Source organism: Mesoplodon densirostris, chromosome 8 (assembly GCF_025265405.1).
Source record: "Mesoplodon densirostris isolate mMesDen1 chromosome 8, mMesDen1 primary haplotype, whole genome shotgun sequence".
In the NCBI taxonomy this organism is placed as follows: Eukaryota; Metazoa; Chordata; class Mammalia; order Artiodactyla; family Ziphiidae; genus Mesoplodon; species Mesoplodon densirostris.
In genome coordinates, this window is record NC_082668.1 from 81,421,417 (window position 1) to 81,437,993 (window position 16,577).

Genomic DNA, 16,577 nt, shown 5'->3' on the forward strand with positions numbered 1-16,577 from the left:
TGCAATTATGTTTAATTGAGGAATTCTTAGCTATAATTAATCTTCATTTTTATAGAAGGTTAAATTAAGTGAGCTAATTCAAGTGAAACATTTAGCTCTATGCTTGGCTGTCAATAAATGTTAGCTTTTGTTATTGTCATAGCTTATCAGTAGTCTTCAAATAAATATTTTTGATCATTGTTTCTCAAACTAATTTGACCACTGGGATTGTTTTTTTAATATCTACTAAAATCACAGTATGGGAAATGCAGTTTCAGATTAAGCTATTAGTATATGTAATTAAGGTTAACTTTTATTTTAATATAATGGAATTCATCAGTTATACTTAGAACATCTTGGTCATCCTAGGGCTCCATAAGTGAAATAGTCCAATTATGATCATAAATAGAGTTAGTACTAATACCCCACATATGAATAAATAAAATTTATAAAAAACAAGAGTTTCAAATTATTTTAAAAATTCCTACTCATTTTCCTTTTTTAACATTAATAATCATGCTGATCCTTATCAGATTTCCCAAAAAGATTTCAAGGGTTAGTTATTTATTCTTTTTAACCTCTAATTTAGATTATCCTCAAAAGTTACATGAGATTATATTTCATATTACTTCCCACTTAGTCATTTATTTTAAATGGGTGCATAGTAGTTATAAATACCAATGATCTATAGAGAGAACTTAACATATGTCATATAACTCAATATCTATAAAGCAATATAAATATATATTAATTGTACTACTAATTATTGTAATGATAATAAGCCCACCAGCACCAATGAAGTGATAAGGGGATATACAGAACACTTCCAGAGGAGCCAGCTGTGTTTATGTGGAAATAGGCTTGTGGCACAGATTTGGGGTAGGTGATTACTCCTAACCTCACATGGGCTCAGAAGGTGTGATTATCCTGGCATCAGGCTGGGCTCAGAGTGATACCAAATCAAATGGGGAGAATTTAAATTAGGCATTCTTCTCTTCCTGCTGAAAATGACCACATGTTCTTAGATGCAATAGAGTAATGTATCGGCTCTAAGACGATGCTTTAGGTCACATATTAAGAGTTATAAGACATGTACTTAGAATTTCCAATCCAAGTTCTGGTCCTTTGTACCAGCTAGGACAGTCCTCGGCATATAGTGGAAGCATGATAAATATTTGTTGAATGAAAAAATAAATCAACTGGACAGATTTTATTTTAGTTTGTTTTCACTAATTCTCCCCCAAAGATACACCTGCCCTTACTCTTTATCCTCCTGTCCATGTTGTACATTTCATGTATAATTCTACCTGGACATGTCATCCTTTAAATATGTATCAAAATTTTGTCCTTGGAGTTAACTGGAGTGCTTGTTTGAAAAGCAAGTTTCCTAGTCCTTATCTCAAATCTACTGATTCAGAATCTCTGGGGATAAGGCCCTGATTTTCAGTTTTTACCAAGCCCCACAGGTGATTATTCTGCAAAGAATCCAAATTTAGTGATTTCACTGAATCTATTGTACTTGGTTCAATGTTCTCCTGTGCCTGTCGGTGGAATGGCTCCTTGCTTATAAACCCCTGGTAGGTGGATGGGTCTGGCCTGCATAACAATTCACACTTCATGGACAGACTCCCCCCAGCTAATGTTAATCATGGCTTTCAAGGAATGTTAATGGTCTCCTGTAATGTTTATGTCCCTATTCAGTCCTCTTGCTCATTGTCCAGATGGACTCTTCTTTAGGTACATTCCCTCTGCTGATCCTTGAGCAGAGGAGAAAGGGCAAAGGGAGTGATTCTGCCCCAGATTAGATTTAAACAAGATAACAGGGAAAGCACTGGTAGGGGAAGGGGTCATTGTTTTCTAGTGTTTTGAATGTGTGTGTGTGTGTGTGTATGCATGTGTGTGTGTGTGTTTCTGTGTAAGTCAGTATAAAATTCATCTCTATGGCATCAATCACACTAAACAAGTTCTAGTCACCTGAAAAATATTCCACTAATAATTACTGAATGAATACGTGGATTTTCATGCCTTTTTCCAAATAATGTTTTAATGTTGAATTATAATCTTTTGATTATTTTGGAAGTTTAGTTTTGGCATCTACAATTTTTAAACTCTAAGTAGCTGAGCAGAAGTAGAAAAGAATTCTGAGAGCATATCTCTCTTCTATACGTAACTGACACTCACTTAACACTTAATTCTTGACAGTGCCCCTATAGTCAATTTGGCCCATCTTTAGCACAGTTATTTATACACTGAAAAACACTCCAATTTACTATAGTTTAATTATTTGCGTTTTCAACTTTTTAAAGCACAGCTGGAAATTATTTCACTTATAAATCCAAGAAATGACAATTCACAGAAATGATTCCCAAGTAAATAATGATTCACTATTCTCCTAATTCTTTCTTAAAACTTTGTATTTATTCTTTATTAGGGTTCTATTTCTATTTCTGCCATTTAATTTTCTAGTCCTAAAAAATTACAAATAAGTATCAGAACAGAGACATCTGATGTCAGCTCCAATATTCATCATAAATTAAATGAGAAAATATGGTTTATTAAGTGAGCACACAAATGGCTGGTAGGTCTTTTTGTTCTCACTTTCATACTTGTTTTGGAGCTGATGCTTATGAGGCCACCCCAATGAAAATGATATGGGCTCCCAGGCACAATGAACCTGTCTCTCTGCTGGCTGTGCAAAGATGTTGTCCTCAGATAGGCAATGTCTCCAGCCATTGCATCAACTCATGTTTGTTTTTGGAGTGAGCACCACAGGGGCAAATGTTGGAGATATTTGGTTGGGAAATAAACTATTTAAAACTAATATTATATTTGGACAAAGACTGACAACTTTGAAAAAAAATGGAGCTGAGGTAGCTTTAGGCCAGTAATAAGTGTTATAATTTACTAAGTTCTAATAAGTACCAAGCACTCTGCATGCATGGTCCTGTGAAACACTCACAGCAATTCTCTAAGTACTATTATTAACACCATTTTACAGATTAGGAAATGGAAATTAGAGAGTTAAAGTAACTTGCGTAATACATAACAGAGCTGGGGTTTAAATCCAGCTCCATCTAATCTTAGAGACCGGACACTTTACCACTACCTTTTGATTTAAAGTGAAGGCATACGTGTGATAAAACAAGACAAAACAAACACAAAAATAAGGTCAAGAACCAAGCAACACACAAGGGGGGTTGAATAATTATACCTCAAAATGAACGCTAAGAGAAAATGAGACAGTTTGAGTTTTGTCAAAGCAAAGAGGTTGCTATAAGCTTTCAATGTCTCACTGAAGAATGTAGTAGCTCTCAGTTCTGAAAGAATTTCCCATAGTTCTCTCTACAGGTAACACTGATCAACATATGTTACTCAAAGTTATTGTCAGGTGTAAGTTCATTTTGTGTATTATGTTATTGTTGTGCTATGTTAATTAGGGCTATTTTTTTTCATGATCGCTGAAGCAGTAAAGGTCATAGGGTATGGTCAACATAATGCACAAGAACATGTTGGTAAATGTCAAATATTTTGGTGACCCTGAAGATGAAAATAAACCTCATCTATATCTGAAGGCCCACTCAGTCTCCTTTGCCAGCTCATTTTCCTCTAAGCTCTGCTTTAAGTTGTGGTGTGGCTTATATTAGTTTTACTTGGGACCTCAGAAAGAGTCACTTTCCTCAACCATTTAATTCTCCCGGGGTTTCTATCACATCTTCTTAGCTGGCTCACACCCACCCCCACTGCCACCCCTCACCCCTCACTGGATTTCTTCTCTGAGATCCAGACGATATATTAAACTTCCTCTTTAACATCTCCACCTGCATATCTCACAGGCACTTCAAAATCAGTATGTCTAATAGGTAACTAATGAGAACCTACTGTATAGCACAGGGAATTCTACTCAGTGCTCTGTGGTGACCTTAATCATGTTGAGTCTCTTTTCATGAGCTTATTGGTCACTTTTATATCTTCTTTGGGGTAAATGTCTATCCTTTGTCTATTTTTTGAATTTGGTTATTTGCCTTTTATTATTGATTTGTAAGAGTTTTAAAAAATATATTCTGGATGCAAGTTGCATATCAGATGTATGTATGTGCAAACATTTTCCCCCCATTTTGTGGGTAGTCTTTTCACTTCCTTGATGATAGCCTTTGCAACTGAAGTGTTAAATTTCAAAGAAGTCCAATTTATGTACTTTTTCCTTTGTTGCTTGCACATTGGGTCATGTCTAAGAAACCACTGCCTAATCCAAGGACAAGAAGATTTATTCCTAGGTTTTGTTTTTAAGTGTTTTATAGTTTTAGCTCTTACATATATGTCTTTGATCCATTTTGAGTTAATTTTTATGTATGGTGTGAGGAAGTGGGTCCAACAGTTTTTGCATGTTGATATCCAGTTGTCCAATTGTTGAAAAGACTTTCTCCATTAAGTTGCTATGGCATCCTTATTGAAAATCAATTAACCATAAATGTAAGGCTTTTACACTTATTTCTGGGCTCTCAGTTCTATTTGATTGATCTATATGTCTATGCTTTATTTATTTATTTATTTATTTATTTATTTTTGGCTGCGTTGGGTTTTTGTTGCTACGCTCAGGCTTTCTCTAGTTGCGGTGAGTGGGGGCTTCTCTTGTTGCAGAGCAAGGGCTCTAGGCGCATGGGTTTCAGTAGTTTTGATATGCGAGCTCCGTAGTTGTGGCTCGCAGTCTCTGGAGCGCAGGCTCAGTAGTTGTGGCACACTGGCTTCGCTGCTCCATGGCATGTGGGATCTTCCCAGACCAGGGCTCAAACCTGTGTTCCCTGCACCGGCAGGTGGATTCTTAACCACTGCGCTACCAGGGAAGTCCCTATATGTCTATCCTTATGCCAGTATCACATGGTCTTGATTATGTAAGCTTTGTAGTAAGTTTTGAAATAAGAAAGTGTGATTCCTCCAACTTTGTTCTTCATTTTCAATATAGCTATTATGGATCCCTTGCATTTCCATACGAATTTTGGAATCAGCTTGTCAATTTCTGCAAAAAAAAAAAAGTCATCTGGGATTTGGATAGGGACTGCATTTAATGTGTAGATAAATTTGGGGAGTATTGCCCTCTTAAACATACTGTTTTCTGATCTATAAATATAGGATCTCTTTCCATTTATTTATATCTTTTTTGTATTGTTTATTGGTAATGTATAGAAATCCAATTGATTTTTTATATATTGATCTTGTGTTTTGCAAATTTTCTCAACTTGTTTATTAGTCCCAATATTTTTTGGTGAGTTCCTTAGGATTTTCTATAAACAATGTCATCTGCAAATAGAGATAGTTTTACTTTCTCCTTTCCAGTCTGGATACTTTTTATTTCTTTTCCTTATCTAATTGCCCTGGTTACAACCACCAATAAAATATTAAACTGAAGTAAGAGCAGACTTGATGTCTTGTTCTTGATCTTAGGGGAAGAGCACTGAATCTTTCACCAGTATGATGTTAGCTGTGAGGTTTTTGTGGATGCCCTTTGTCAGATAGAGGAAATTCCTCCTATTTCTAGTCTGCAGAGTGTTTTTACAATGAGAGGCTGCTGTGTTTTGTTAAATACTTTTTCTGTGTCTATTGAAATGACCATGTTGTTTTTGTCCTTTTTTCTATTAATATAGCTTATTATAGTAATTGATTTTTGGATATTAAACCTTGCATTCTTGGGATAAATCTCACTTGGTCTTGGTGAATAGTCCTTTTTATACATTGCTGGATTTGGCTTGCTAGTATTATGTTGAGTGTTTTTCCATTTATATTCATAATAAATACTGGTCTGTAACTACTATTGGTCTGTAACTTCTTTTCTTGTAATGTTTTTGAATATTTTTGGTATCACAGTAATACTGGCCTTACAGCATGAGTTGACACGTGTTCTCCTTTATTTTTTGGAAGAGTTTGTGAAGGATTGGTAATAATTCTTAAAAAGTTTGGTAGAGTTTACCAGTAAAGCCAGCTGGGCTTGGGGTTTTCTTGGCAGGAAGTTAAAAATCACTAAATCAATTTCTTCAGTTGTTATAGTTCTATTCAGGTTTTCTATTTATTCTTGAGTGAATTGTGGTAGTTTGTATCTTTCTAGAAATCTGTTCTTTTCTTCTAAGTTATCTGATTTTTTGACAGTTTTTCTATCCTGTTCCTTTAAGGAGTCCTATCATATCAGTTTTTCTACCAAGTATAAAAACCATAATCAGTTTGAAAAAAAATTTAATTTAGGTATTAAGCAACCCTATTTTTTAAATTATTAACAGGAATAAAGGTTAATAAAGATTGTAAATTATTCTGTTTTTACTACATAATTTTGGTTAATTCACAAGGATACTAAAATGAAAAATAAATTCTTTGCTCTCTATATAATAACCAATAAGTAAGTAAAAGACTGATTAGTGTTGATTATCCCATTGAAATATTATTTTAATTTATGCTTAACATGTTGCTAGATTTTAAGGCTCAGTTTGACTGTCTCTGGTTCTTAAGAACCTTTAGCCTTGATTCCACCTCCCCTATTTGAACTTTAGAACATGTTTTTCTCAAGGACTATATATGACTAGATATTCTTGTGTAAGTTGTAACAATTCACTTTGGAAATCAGAGACGGGTAAACTCCTCTGCATAGTGGGAGTCATCCAAAGACTTGGATTATTTTCTAAATTATGTAGAATTTGACAAAACTCAAAGAATTTTCCAAGATTCATCTTCTGTGATTTTAAAATCCAAGTGCAAAGTAGAGAAATATAATCTGCAAGGTTGATGTGTTTACACTCAACTCAAAAGCTCTGTTATGTCCATGAACTTTTTGAAACTTTTCCTCAGCACTTTAGACTTCCCCATATTTCCTCCAAAAGAACAGTGAATAAATAAGCTTAAAACTCTTAAGATATTTGAGGGAATCTGTTTCACAGTTCTGAATGTTGATACTGGGAAAATTTTAAGCCTTAAAAACATATTCACATCTCCTTTGATGATAATTTGGTCTCACAAATATCTTATTTTATAAAAAGTGATTGTTGAGGTTATAATAGTAGTAATAGTAACAATAATGATAATAATAACAATGGTTTTCTGCCTAAAATATAGACATTCTAAATGATTTTTATTCTTATAAAATATTGATTTATATTCTGTCTAAATCATCTGTGACTTCAGATATCTTCTGAAATAAATTATATAAGGTATTACTTACTTAAGTAAGCAATCACTGTAAATTTTATATGTGTGTACAGTCATAACTACATATGTATATATGTATTTTCCTGTGTTCATTTGTTTACATAATTTTGGCCTCACAACTATCACTTTCCTTTTGATTCCTTGAACTTCCCAAATATACTTTCCTGCTTCAGAGCCTTTGTATCTGCTTTTCTCTCTGCATTGAGGATCTAGCCCCCAGCTTGCGTCCTTCCATCCTTAAGGTCTTGGCTCAAATATCATCTCAGAGAAGGCTTCCTTGACCACTTCTGTTATGAACTGAATTGTGTCCCCCCAAAATACATAAATTGAAACTCTAACCCTCAATGGAACTGTATTTGTAGGTAAGTCCTTTAACAAGGTAATTAAGATTACATAAGACCATAATGGTGGAGGCTTAATCTGATAGAACTGGTGATGCCCTTATTGGAAGAAGAAGAGACACCAGGAGTGTACATGCACAGAGGAAAAGCCATATGAGGACAAAACAAGAAGGCAGCCATCTACAAGCCAAGGAGAGAAGCCTCCAGAAAAACTAAACCTGACTATACCTTGATCCTGGACTTCCAGCCTCCAGAAGTGTAAGAATATAAATTTCTGTTGTTTAAGCCACCCAGTCTGTGATATTTTGTCATGGCAGCCCTAGATGTCTAACAGCCTCCACTCCAGTTGCTGTCTGTAGCACTTTTATGAATTTGAAATACTCTATTAATTCACTTATTTACTTGTTTATTATCAGATTGTCCTTTCCTAAGGCCAGAGACCTTGTCATTCATGCCTTATACCTGTGCCTGATATTTAGAAGGTGCTCAATAAATAATTCATTGAACAAATAACCAAAGTATCCTGGAGCACAGTGGACTGGGCATTGTGGATAGTGGATAACTATGGATGTTAATCTCTGTTTTTTCATATTCAGTAGATTGTTATTTTTAATCTCAGGAAGAATACTATAGCTTCTTCAGTCCAAAGATTAAAAATCCAAGTGTTTATAGGAGTCAAGCAGATGTTGTAAGTGAATATGGTACCTTGTGTAAATAAAATAGAAAATATTTTCTATTTTCTATTGGGGTATGTAGCAAACTGGAGAATTCATTGTCAATCTAAAGACAACGGCTTCTCAGCTGACTATTACCTTGGGCCCAATGTTGCCAGATCTAATATTTAAAAAGAAGCCAAAAGTGTACATTTCTATGTGAAATCTTTCTGATTTTAAAAAGTTGACAACTAATACAAACTTGTATAAAACACTGCAGGCCAAAACCACCACCACCACCAACAACAACAAAAAAAAAACAATAAAAGAAAAAGTGTGCAAAGGTAAACAGGAGGACTTCAGGGAGATCTGAGGCTAGGCTAATGATGGTTCTCCTTTCACAGAAGGTACTGGAGGCCCTCCCTGCCCAGGAGAACTTGGATTTCTCCACACTACATAATGTCCCTCTTCTTTCTCTCTCACTCAGTCTTATTCTGCACCCTCACCCACCTCAGCTTCCTTTATCATATCTCTTCCTTTCTTCAATCTTGCTTTTGCCTCAGAGCTGCCAATATCCTTTATGAGGGCCTTGCACACAAAATTTCTGAAAAAAAATTTGTTTTTGATCCAAGGAGGTGGGGGATAGGAACAGGGATGGTGTCCAGGGATAAGTACTCCCTATTCTCAGACTTAAGAAGAGCATTGTTGAAATCAAAATACATCACACAGAAGGCCTAGTTGCCATCTTTGTGTGCTAGGATGGAGAGCACAATAAAATGGTAGCTACCATTTATTAAGCTGCTACAAAATGTTAGAAATCTTAGAAAAAAATAGTTAGTGTTTATTGAGTGTTTGCTTATCACCATGTAGGGAACTCTATACTTGACAGAAATCAAGAAAAGTGCAGACAGCTCCCACAATTCCTTTCACAAACGTCCAGGAATTCAGAAACTATTAATCATGAAGCAAGGCGATATAGAATTTACTTGCAAAATTCTGTAGCTTCTGTTACTTTCCAATTCTAGCTTTTTGTTTGTTTGGTTTTTGTTTTGTCACCTCTGTATATCTCTTGAAACAAAAAGTCCTGTATTTATCCTTGGGGTTGGCGAAAATGAGGAAAGGGTGAGGAGTTTAGTTTCCACTCTTGGTTTGGTTGCATCTTTACACAGGAAGAGGAGTGATGCTTGAGAAGAAGAATCTCAAGAGAAAAAAATAGAGACAGGAGAAAAGAAAGGGAATCGGTTGAAGAAGTAGGCTGAGGCCAAGGAGGACGGCCTGGGTCTAAGGGGTGGAAACTCATATGTGTTTCCCATTTTGTGAAAATAAAAATGGGAAAACTTGGCAATCCCAAACAAAGTTGTCTGTTATTTTTATTATTATGTGAGTGAGTTAAACGAATCTTTCTCATTTCACCATTCCATTGCCCTATTTGTTCCTAAAATCCTGCCTAATTCCTCCAAAGCTCTTTTAATCCTGAGATTGGTGTTCCTGGGACCTGCTCCCTCCTTGGAAAAGCCCCTCTCTCTTCTCCTTTCACTTAGACTCAGTGGTTTAAGTGAGCCAGTGGTCTCAGTGAACTCCTGATCTCATATTCGTGGTGATGACTGAGCATCCATTCTGGGTGCTTACCGTGCTTTCAGAAGAAAGTCTAAACTGCAGTATCTTTGTTTCCCCAACTAGCACAATGATGGGTAGGTGGAACTCAGTTAGTTTAGTGGGACTAACTAGTGGGACTTCATTTGTTATTATATAAATAAATGAATGAGTGTTTCATAGGGGGTCTTTAATTTTATCAAAGGAAGACTGTTCTTATGCTGGCGCATATATCTTGGGTTAAGAATACGAGGGCACTTAAGGCAAATGTGACGTAATCGGATTTCTGATGAAGCGTGAAAAGAAGGCTAAAGAGAAACTTATTTGGCTCTAAATTTTCCGTTCTTCCTTCCCCTTTCTCCTTCCCTTCTCCTGCCTTGCCACCTCAGATCCTCCCTCACCAGCCACTGGGCAGATGTGAGACTGAGAACTGGACCTGAAGTTCCACACTGGGGTTGGCTGAGGAGCAGGGTGTGAGGAGAAAAGAAGGAAGTCATCAGAGTACACTTCACATCAGGGCTGCCTGGACCACTGACTCAAGGCAAGAAGAGTCTCAACCCCAGTCCTGCTCAGGAAAGTAGATAAATGAAGTGTCCCCTGTACAGTTTACTTAAGTGACATTCTGATAAGTTCTTCAGCAAATTTAGAATAGAAAAAGAATGGTATTATGGAAGAAAATAGTTCTCAGCTTTTTTATGATTTTCTGTTGCTGAAAGAGTACTAAAATTTCATTTGGGACTTCCCTGGCAGTGCAGTGGTTAAGAATCTGCCTGCCAATGCAGGGGACATGGGTTCAAGCCCTGGTCTGGGAAGATCCCACATACCCATACCGTGGAGCAACTAAGCCCGTGCACCACAACTACTGAGCTCGCGTGCCACAACTACTGAGCCCACGTGCCACAACTACTGAAGCCTGCACACCTAGAGCCTGTGCTCTGCAACAAGAGAAACCACCACAATGAGAAGCCTGCACACCGCAACGAAGAGTAGCCCCCGCTCACCACAACTAGAGAAAGTCCACGCACAGTGAAGAAAACCCAATGCAGTCCCAAAAAAATAAATAAATAAAATATTAAATTACTTCAAAAAGACTTATAATAAATAAATAAATAAATAAAATTTCATCTGAAGCTTAAACTGATTATTTCACTCTATCTGAAAATTACTTTGCTCTGAGAATCTCCTGTTGGTTGAAACAGAAAATTAGCTTATAAAGAACATAGGGCTTTTATAATATATGTAGATTATAACATATATCTATGTTAAACTTGGGGAGAGGGTAAGGATTGGGATTATATATAATTAGACAAATATCTATGAATGTGTATACTTACATATTATAACTGTAGTATATTTCTTATTAGAAATTATGACTCTATAATTCCAAAGTGCAAATGCAACCCATCCTTGCCTGTAGACAAGGTGCAGGCTCACCATAAAATCCACACACTTTTGTTCTCAGAACATTTGTTTCTGATGGAACAAAGTGTCCATTTCAAGTATTGGGGAGTTTTCTTTAAAATTCAGGAACTAATTTTGAATGTATTAACATCCAAAGGGCCAATAGGAACTAATTTACTACCTGACAATTGCTGGTGTGAGGAAAATATGGCCCCCAAATGAGGAAAGACACCGGTCTGAAAATAATTTTAACTTGAAAAAATATAAAAAATATGAACTCAGTCTATCTCAACAACCTCAGAATAATCTTGTGCTAGCAGAGAGGAATGAGGACTGAAAATCAACACTGAAGATACAAGAACATTGCCTTTGTTTTATTGGTTAACCTCTTCATTTTGTAATTCTGTGAAAATCCCATGAGCATTTTGAAATTTTCAAAATATTTTTCTATATTTCATTTTTTAAAGCAACAAATCATTCAGGACTCATACTTTCTTCAGCTAAAGGCTGGTCATTGATCTTCCTTTACTGTCAGTTAGCTTTTAACCAAAGATATTTTCCACTTTAGCTATCATAAGATTTTAATATTTGCCTGTACAAACTTTTTTGCTTTCCCTGGACCCCAAGGCAGAAGACTTGTTATTATTGTACATTTTTCCTGTTTAGAACTTGAGCTTCTTTTCAGAGTTTCATAAAAATCTATTTCTCTAATATTACTGAAATATTTATAGACAGAGTCTTAATTTAAATCCAAACTAGCCCCCAACATCAGTCTCCCAAGTTTTAGCAAAGTGAGATCAGTCTTAATCTAAGCTTTTCTAAAAAGGATAAATTTATAACTAAACATAACGCTTGCTTAATAATATTTAGTCTTCTAACTTGATTTTCTTGGCTACTGCATCTAGAACAACAATTTCACTTTTTCTATGCAGCTATTCTCGAGATCTCTATTCTTGACTGCCTCCCTAAATTTTTGGAAAGACTCATAATAAAAATTTCCATAGGTTCTGTTTTAACTTTTCCATTCTTACTCATCTTTACTTTCCATGAGGCAATCCAATAACGAAAGCAATGTTAGTTAAAAATATTGTCTCTAAAGGCCTGTCAAAGCTTGGAATTTAGCACATACTTTGCAGAGATGTAGGGGTGATATAGAAGAGCACTCAGGTTTTTCTATTGCTGAAATAATACTGGAAACCTCTTCCTACCCGTGCCTTACATTCCTCAGTATTTCTGGTTGCTCAACAACATATCTGGGAGCTTATAAGTCTTCTTAGAAATAACAGATTTACTTTGGAAAATAAGCACTTAGGAAATGTTCGATCACTTGTGACCAAGCACTAGTGCATTTTCTGAACTATTCTAGGCAGACAGAGCAAATTAGAGAAAATTCTTACCTCTTGAAGGACGTAAGACAATGCACATCACCAATAAGGCAAGCACAGCAGAAGTGGCAACTCCAAGTACAATTTTTAACCATGTCTACATAAAATAAAGAAAATTAGACATATAAATGGTTTCTGCTAAATAGTAGAATTGGCAAGCTTTTGTTTACACCTAAATGCTCTTTCTCCCTCCCCATAAAGCTTTTGATTGTCTTCCACTGATCTGGCTATAATTGCTGGAATTCTTCCAGCTCTGCAAGGAGAAATGTTTCTACAGTATATTTAGAACAAATTTCCCAATCCCAACCCACTCCAGGAAGTACATACTTATGTACAAATCCTCACCTTCTAAACGATAGAGAACTCTGATTGCGCTCAATTCAGCCAGCCCCCATGCTTTAGCAAGTATCTGAGGCTGCATATACTAACCTTCATTTTTTCCAGATGTTTTTGAAAGTTAGCTAATTCTGACTTCAGAGCGTGGGTCACCGGATCTGTGAAAACCGTTGAAAGAAGTAAGTCTGTCTTCGTAGTTGGAAGCCGAAGCTAGGGCAAGGGTTTTTTTTCTTTCCACAGACTTTTGAATACCGTGCCAAATTTCAAAAGATTTCTGTAAAATCAGAAACAGATTTTGGGGGCGTTCTTGGCCTTGAAATGAACTGTGAGTGGCTCAAGGGAGGTTTTATAGCATTCTCATCCTTGTAAATTCTACACCAACATCTGCTTACGTTGCCACACAGAAGTTTTTTTTAAATTATTTTTTACAAGTTTAGGTTTTTGTTTCATTTTCTTCTAGAAATCACTTACAGATCACATTGGCAAGTCATTGGGTTTTGGATAACCTTTCTATTTGCAACCAAAAGAAGAATTTAAAATAATATAAATTCCAGGTGTGTACAGTACACATATATCTCATTTTTAGCAGGAAGAAAGTTAAAGTCATATAAGATTTTGTGAGAAAGACACCACATTACTGCAATTTCTTTTCTTCCTCTGGGAGATTATGAGGTACTGCAGACAGAAATGTTTTTCTTTCAGCACAATTTCTTTGTCCATATAGCACCATATGCACTTTCAGTAAATACAGAAGTTTAAAAATTCAACTGTCTAAACCCACGACTGCTTTACTTTAAAGAAATAAAATGCCATCTGGTGAAATTTAGGATGGGTTAGGTGTGTATGCACAGGCCAGAAAGATGGAAAGATCAGTAAGAATAATTTACCAGCAGACCTTTGAAAGAATGAAAATGGCTTTGCAAAAGTGATATTTTTGCTTCCCTCTCAGAATAGCTTCTGAGAGAGGAGAACAGTTAGTAATTATAAAGCCTTTAAAATAAATAAAAAAGCGTTTGAAAAGAGAAGTAAGTTGTATGTACAATTTCATTTGGGATAAATTTACATAAATCCAAAGCAATCGGTCAACTTGACATCAGTAAAATGGTAGTCTGAATTAAAACACATACACACACACACACACACACACACACACACACACCAGTTTCTTGGAGTATATTGGCTGGTTCAATGCAATTCATTTGGATAGATTCTGTTATTCCACATAAATACGGTTGTTAACCTACTGTCTTTTAGTTCTTCCACTAATGGTTTTCTTCTTCGGACATTTGTAATGGTCACAACCTGACTAAAACAAACTTCATGGTGAGCTTTCATGGATTTTTCATGAAAAGTTATGAGGAAATGTTCCTGAAATCTTTTGCTGTTTGCTTTATTCAACTGGTCTGATTACCATGGGAGGCTTTCTCCAGCAAAGAGCAGGACGGTGGCTTATGAACTTCCTCTTAAACATTCTCCAGACATCCCTCCCTGAATTCCAGCCTTATGAAACTTCTGTTGAGGAAAATGAGTCATTAAGCACTTACTGGCAGAGAGGTGTAACCACCATGAGTTAGAGAGGAGCCCCTCCTTCCTTTCCAGTTGATGGGGCCAGCTCTTTACAAACTGAAGCATGCATTAAGATAAACATCCGAGTTATGCTATATGCTTGTAGGCATCTCCGTGTGATCGTGAAATCCTCAAATCCAAGATAAAAGCCACCAACCAGGTCCCAAATGGACTGCTCCCATGTGAGTCCTCTTGGATTGATTGCCTTCTTTGGAAAATTCACACGTGTTCTCAGAAGTGCTGTCCCAGCCTGCCAAAGCCTCAAAGTCCTCAAGTACTTTTTAGTGAGTTATTCCCATGACTTTACATCCTGAAGAGAAACTGACTATAATAAATGATTAGGGCGTGATTAAAATGGTTACTCTTGGCTTTAGCAATTAAAAATGCACTGACGTTTGACTGGTCTGAGTACCACTTAGGACTGCAGTCAAGTGTGGGTGTCTGCAAAAAAATCATTTTGACAGGATCTAAGGAGAAATCAGGGTGCTTTAAGAGGGAGAAATTTAAATGGAAGCTGTTAGTGAGAAGGAAAATTATAGGCTAAAACACATTTCTATAGTTTTGTTTGTTTTTTCCTTGGATGGTTGGGTGATTCAAACTGCAACTTCTGGAAAATTCTGACTGGTTTGAATGGTTTTAAGAAAAATGAGACTGACTGCAGAAATAAAGATGTCAAGATTTTTTCCATCTGATTCCATGAGTTAGGGATACATTGCTTATAACAGAACTACAAATGTCCATCCCTTTGAGATAATGTGTAAGTGCTCTAATTTTCATCCAAACAAGTACTCCCACAAAAAAATTTAGATTCTTTTAATATTATAACATCTTCACTGACTTTTTCTCCTTTTACAGTCAAAATGAAAATGCTTATACTAACATTTTTTAAACATTGAGGAAACTGACTACTATCCTTATTTTATACAGTTAGTTAATATCTAGTCAATATTTTTGTTGGGAAAACAAATATGAATAAGCTACAGTCTGCATCTTCAGGAAGCTTACATTCTTCTACAAGCTTGGCATGTAAGTCCTTACATATTTGTTTCTTTCCCCTCTCTGGAGCTCTTGCTGAGAATGAGCCTGAAGCTAAGTTTGTGCTTAGTAGAAAAGAACCTACTTTTCTGGGTTTGTTGACTGCTGCACGGACTCAGAAGGAGAGACAGAAAATAAACATGGCTCATGTTTGTGATTCTTAATTCAAGTCCTATTTTTGCCAAGACTGGGACTTTTCTCAGAAAGCAACTCTGGATCTATTCATTGCTCCAAAAACAGAAAGCATGACTTTGGCCTGTAAAAAATTAAGAGCAAGAATTAGGATAGTAGAGGCTCAGTGAGCTTTTTCCAGAGATGGACCTTGTAAGGCTTAATTTAGAATATGACTGCATTTTAGTAAGCCCACTGGATAAGTTAACTATAACATAAATCCTTAGCTTGCTAAGAGAGCTTTCTAGAACTATTTAGTAATAGCCACTGTGTGCCTGCCAAAACTGACTTTGATTTAGATGTTTTCCCAGAAAACACATTCAGCTATATATTCCTACAGTGTGAGGGTTATGATAATGCTGAAAGCATAAATAAGGATGTTGTGTTTTTAATTGGGGGTAGGGAGATAAGAAAGAGACATACATTCATTAACCAAAAGCTAAAATAGATTATTCAAGTTTGAGTGATACTTTAAAATAAAAATTTGCTCCAAAGAAGGCCATGCCTGCCCATTTGATTCCTCAGATTGGGTAAAAATTTCCTGTCAACTGTTTTATACGAAGTGTTTTAATACATTTCATTTAACTCATACCAAAACTCATTTTAATGATTAGGAAATGGAGCCCTGAAATATTAGGTAACTTGCCTAAGATTCCAACAGGAACCAATGTTACTATGTTATATTGCTTCTTTATGATAATTCCTGAAGTTGATTCCAAAGCAATAAATGTGTTTTTAAAAATAAATAAGTAAAAATTTTAATTAACATCTCTTTGATTTTCTTTTGAAAGACATCTTAAGGGAGTGATGGTAAAATAATTACAGCTAAAATATGCGTAATCCTCACATCTTCAGAGGGCATTGTTACACATGCCTCAAAAGACCACAGTCTTACTCTGCAGGGACTGTGTCCAAAATGTTAACTTGGTTAG

At 35.9% G+C, this 16,577-nt stretch overlaps 1 protein-coding gene across 2 annotated transcripts in view; it reads right to left on the bottom strand.

Moving 5' to 3' along the window:
* FAP (fibroblast activation protein alpha) overlaps nucleotides 1-14,634 on the bottom strand; it is a 71,848-nt gene extending 57,214 nt beyond the window's left edge. Inside the window, exons 1-3 of one of the 2 annotated variants that reach the window (XM_060106134.1) lie at nucleotides 14,418-14,634; nucleotides 12,967-13,147; nucleotides 12,550-12,634 (exon numbers count right to left, since the gene is read on the bottom strand). In XM_060106134.1, coding sequence (XP_059962117.1) covers nucleotides 12,550-12,634; nucleotides 12,967-12,972 — 91 coding nt within the window. In that variant the 5' untranslated portion in view covers nucleotides 12,973-13,147; nucleotides 14,418-14,634. Of the gene's footprint in view, nucleotides 1-12,549; nucleotides 12,635-12,966; nucleotides 13,176-14,417 lie in introns of those variants that run through there. The other variant, XM_060106135.1, reaches the window with a different exon arrangement.
* Nucleotides 14,635-16,577: the final 1,943 nt, after the last annotated feature.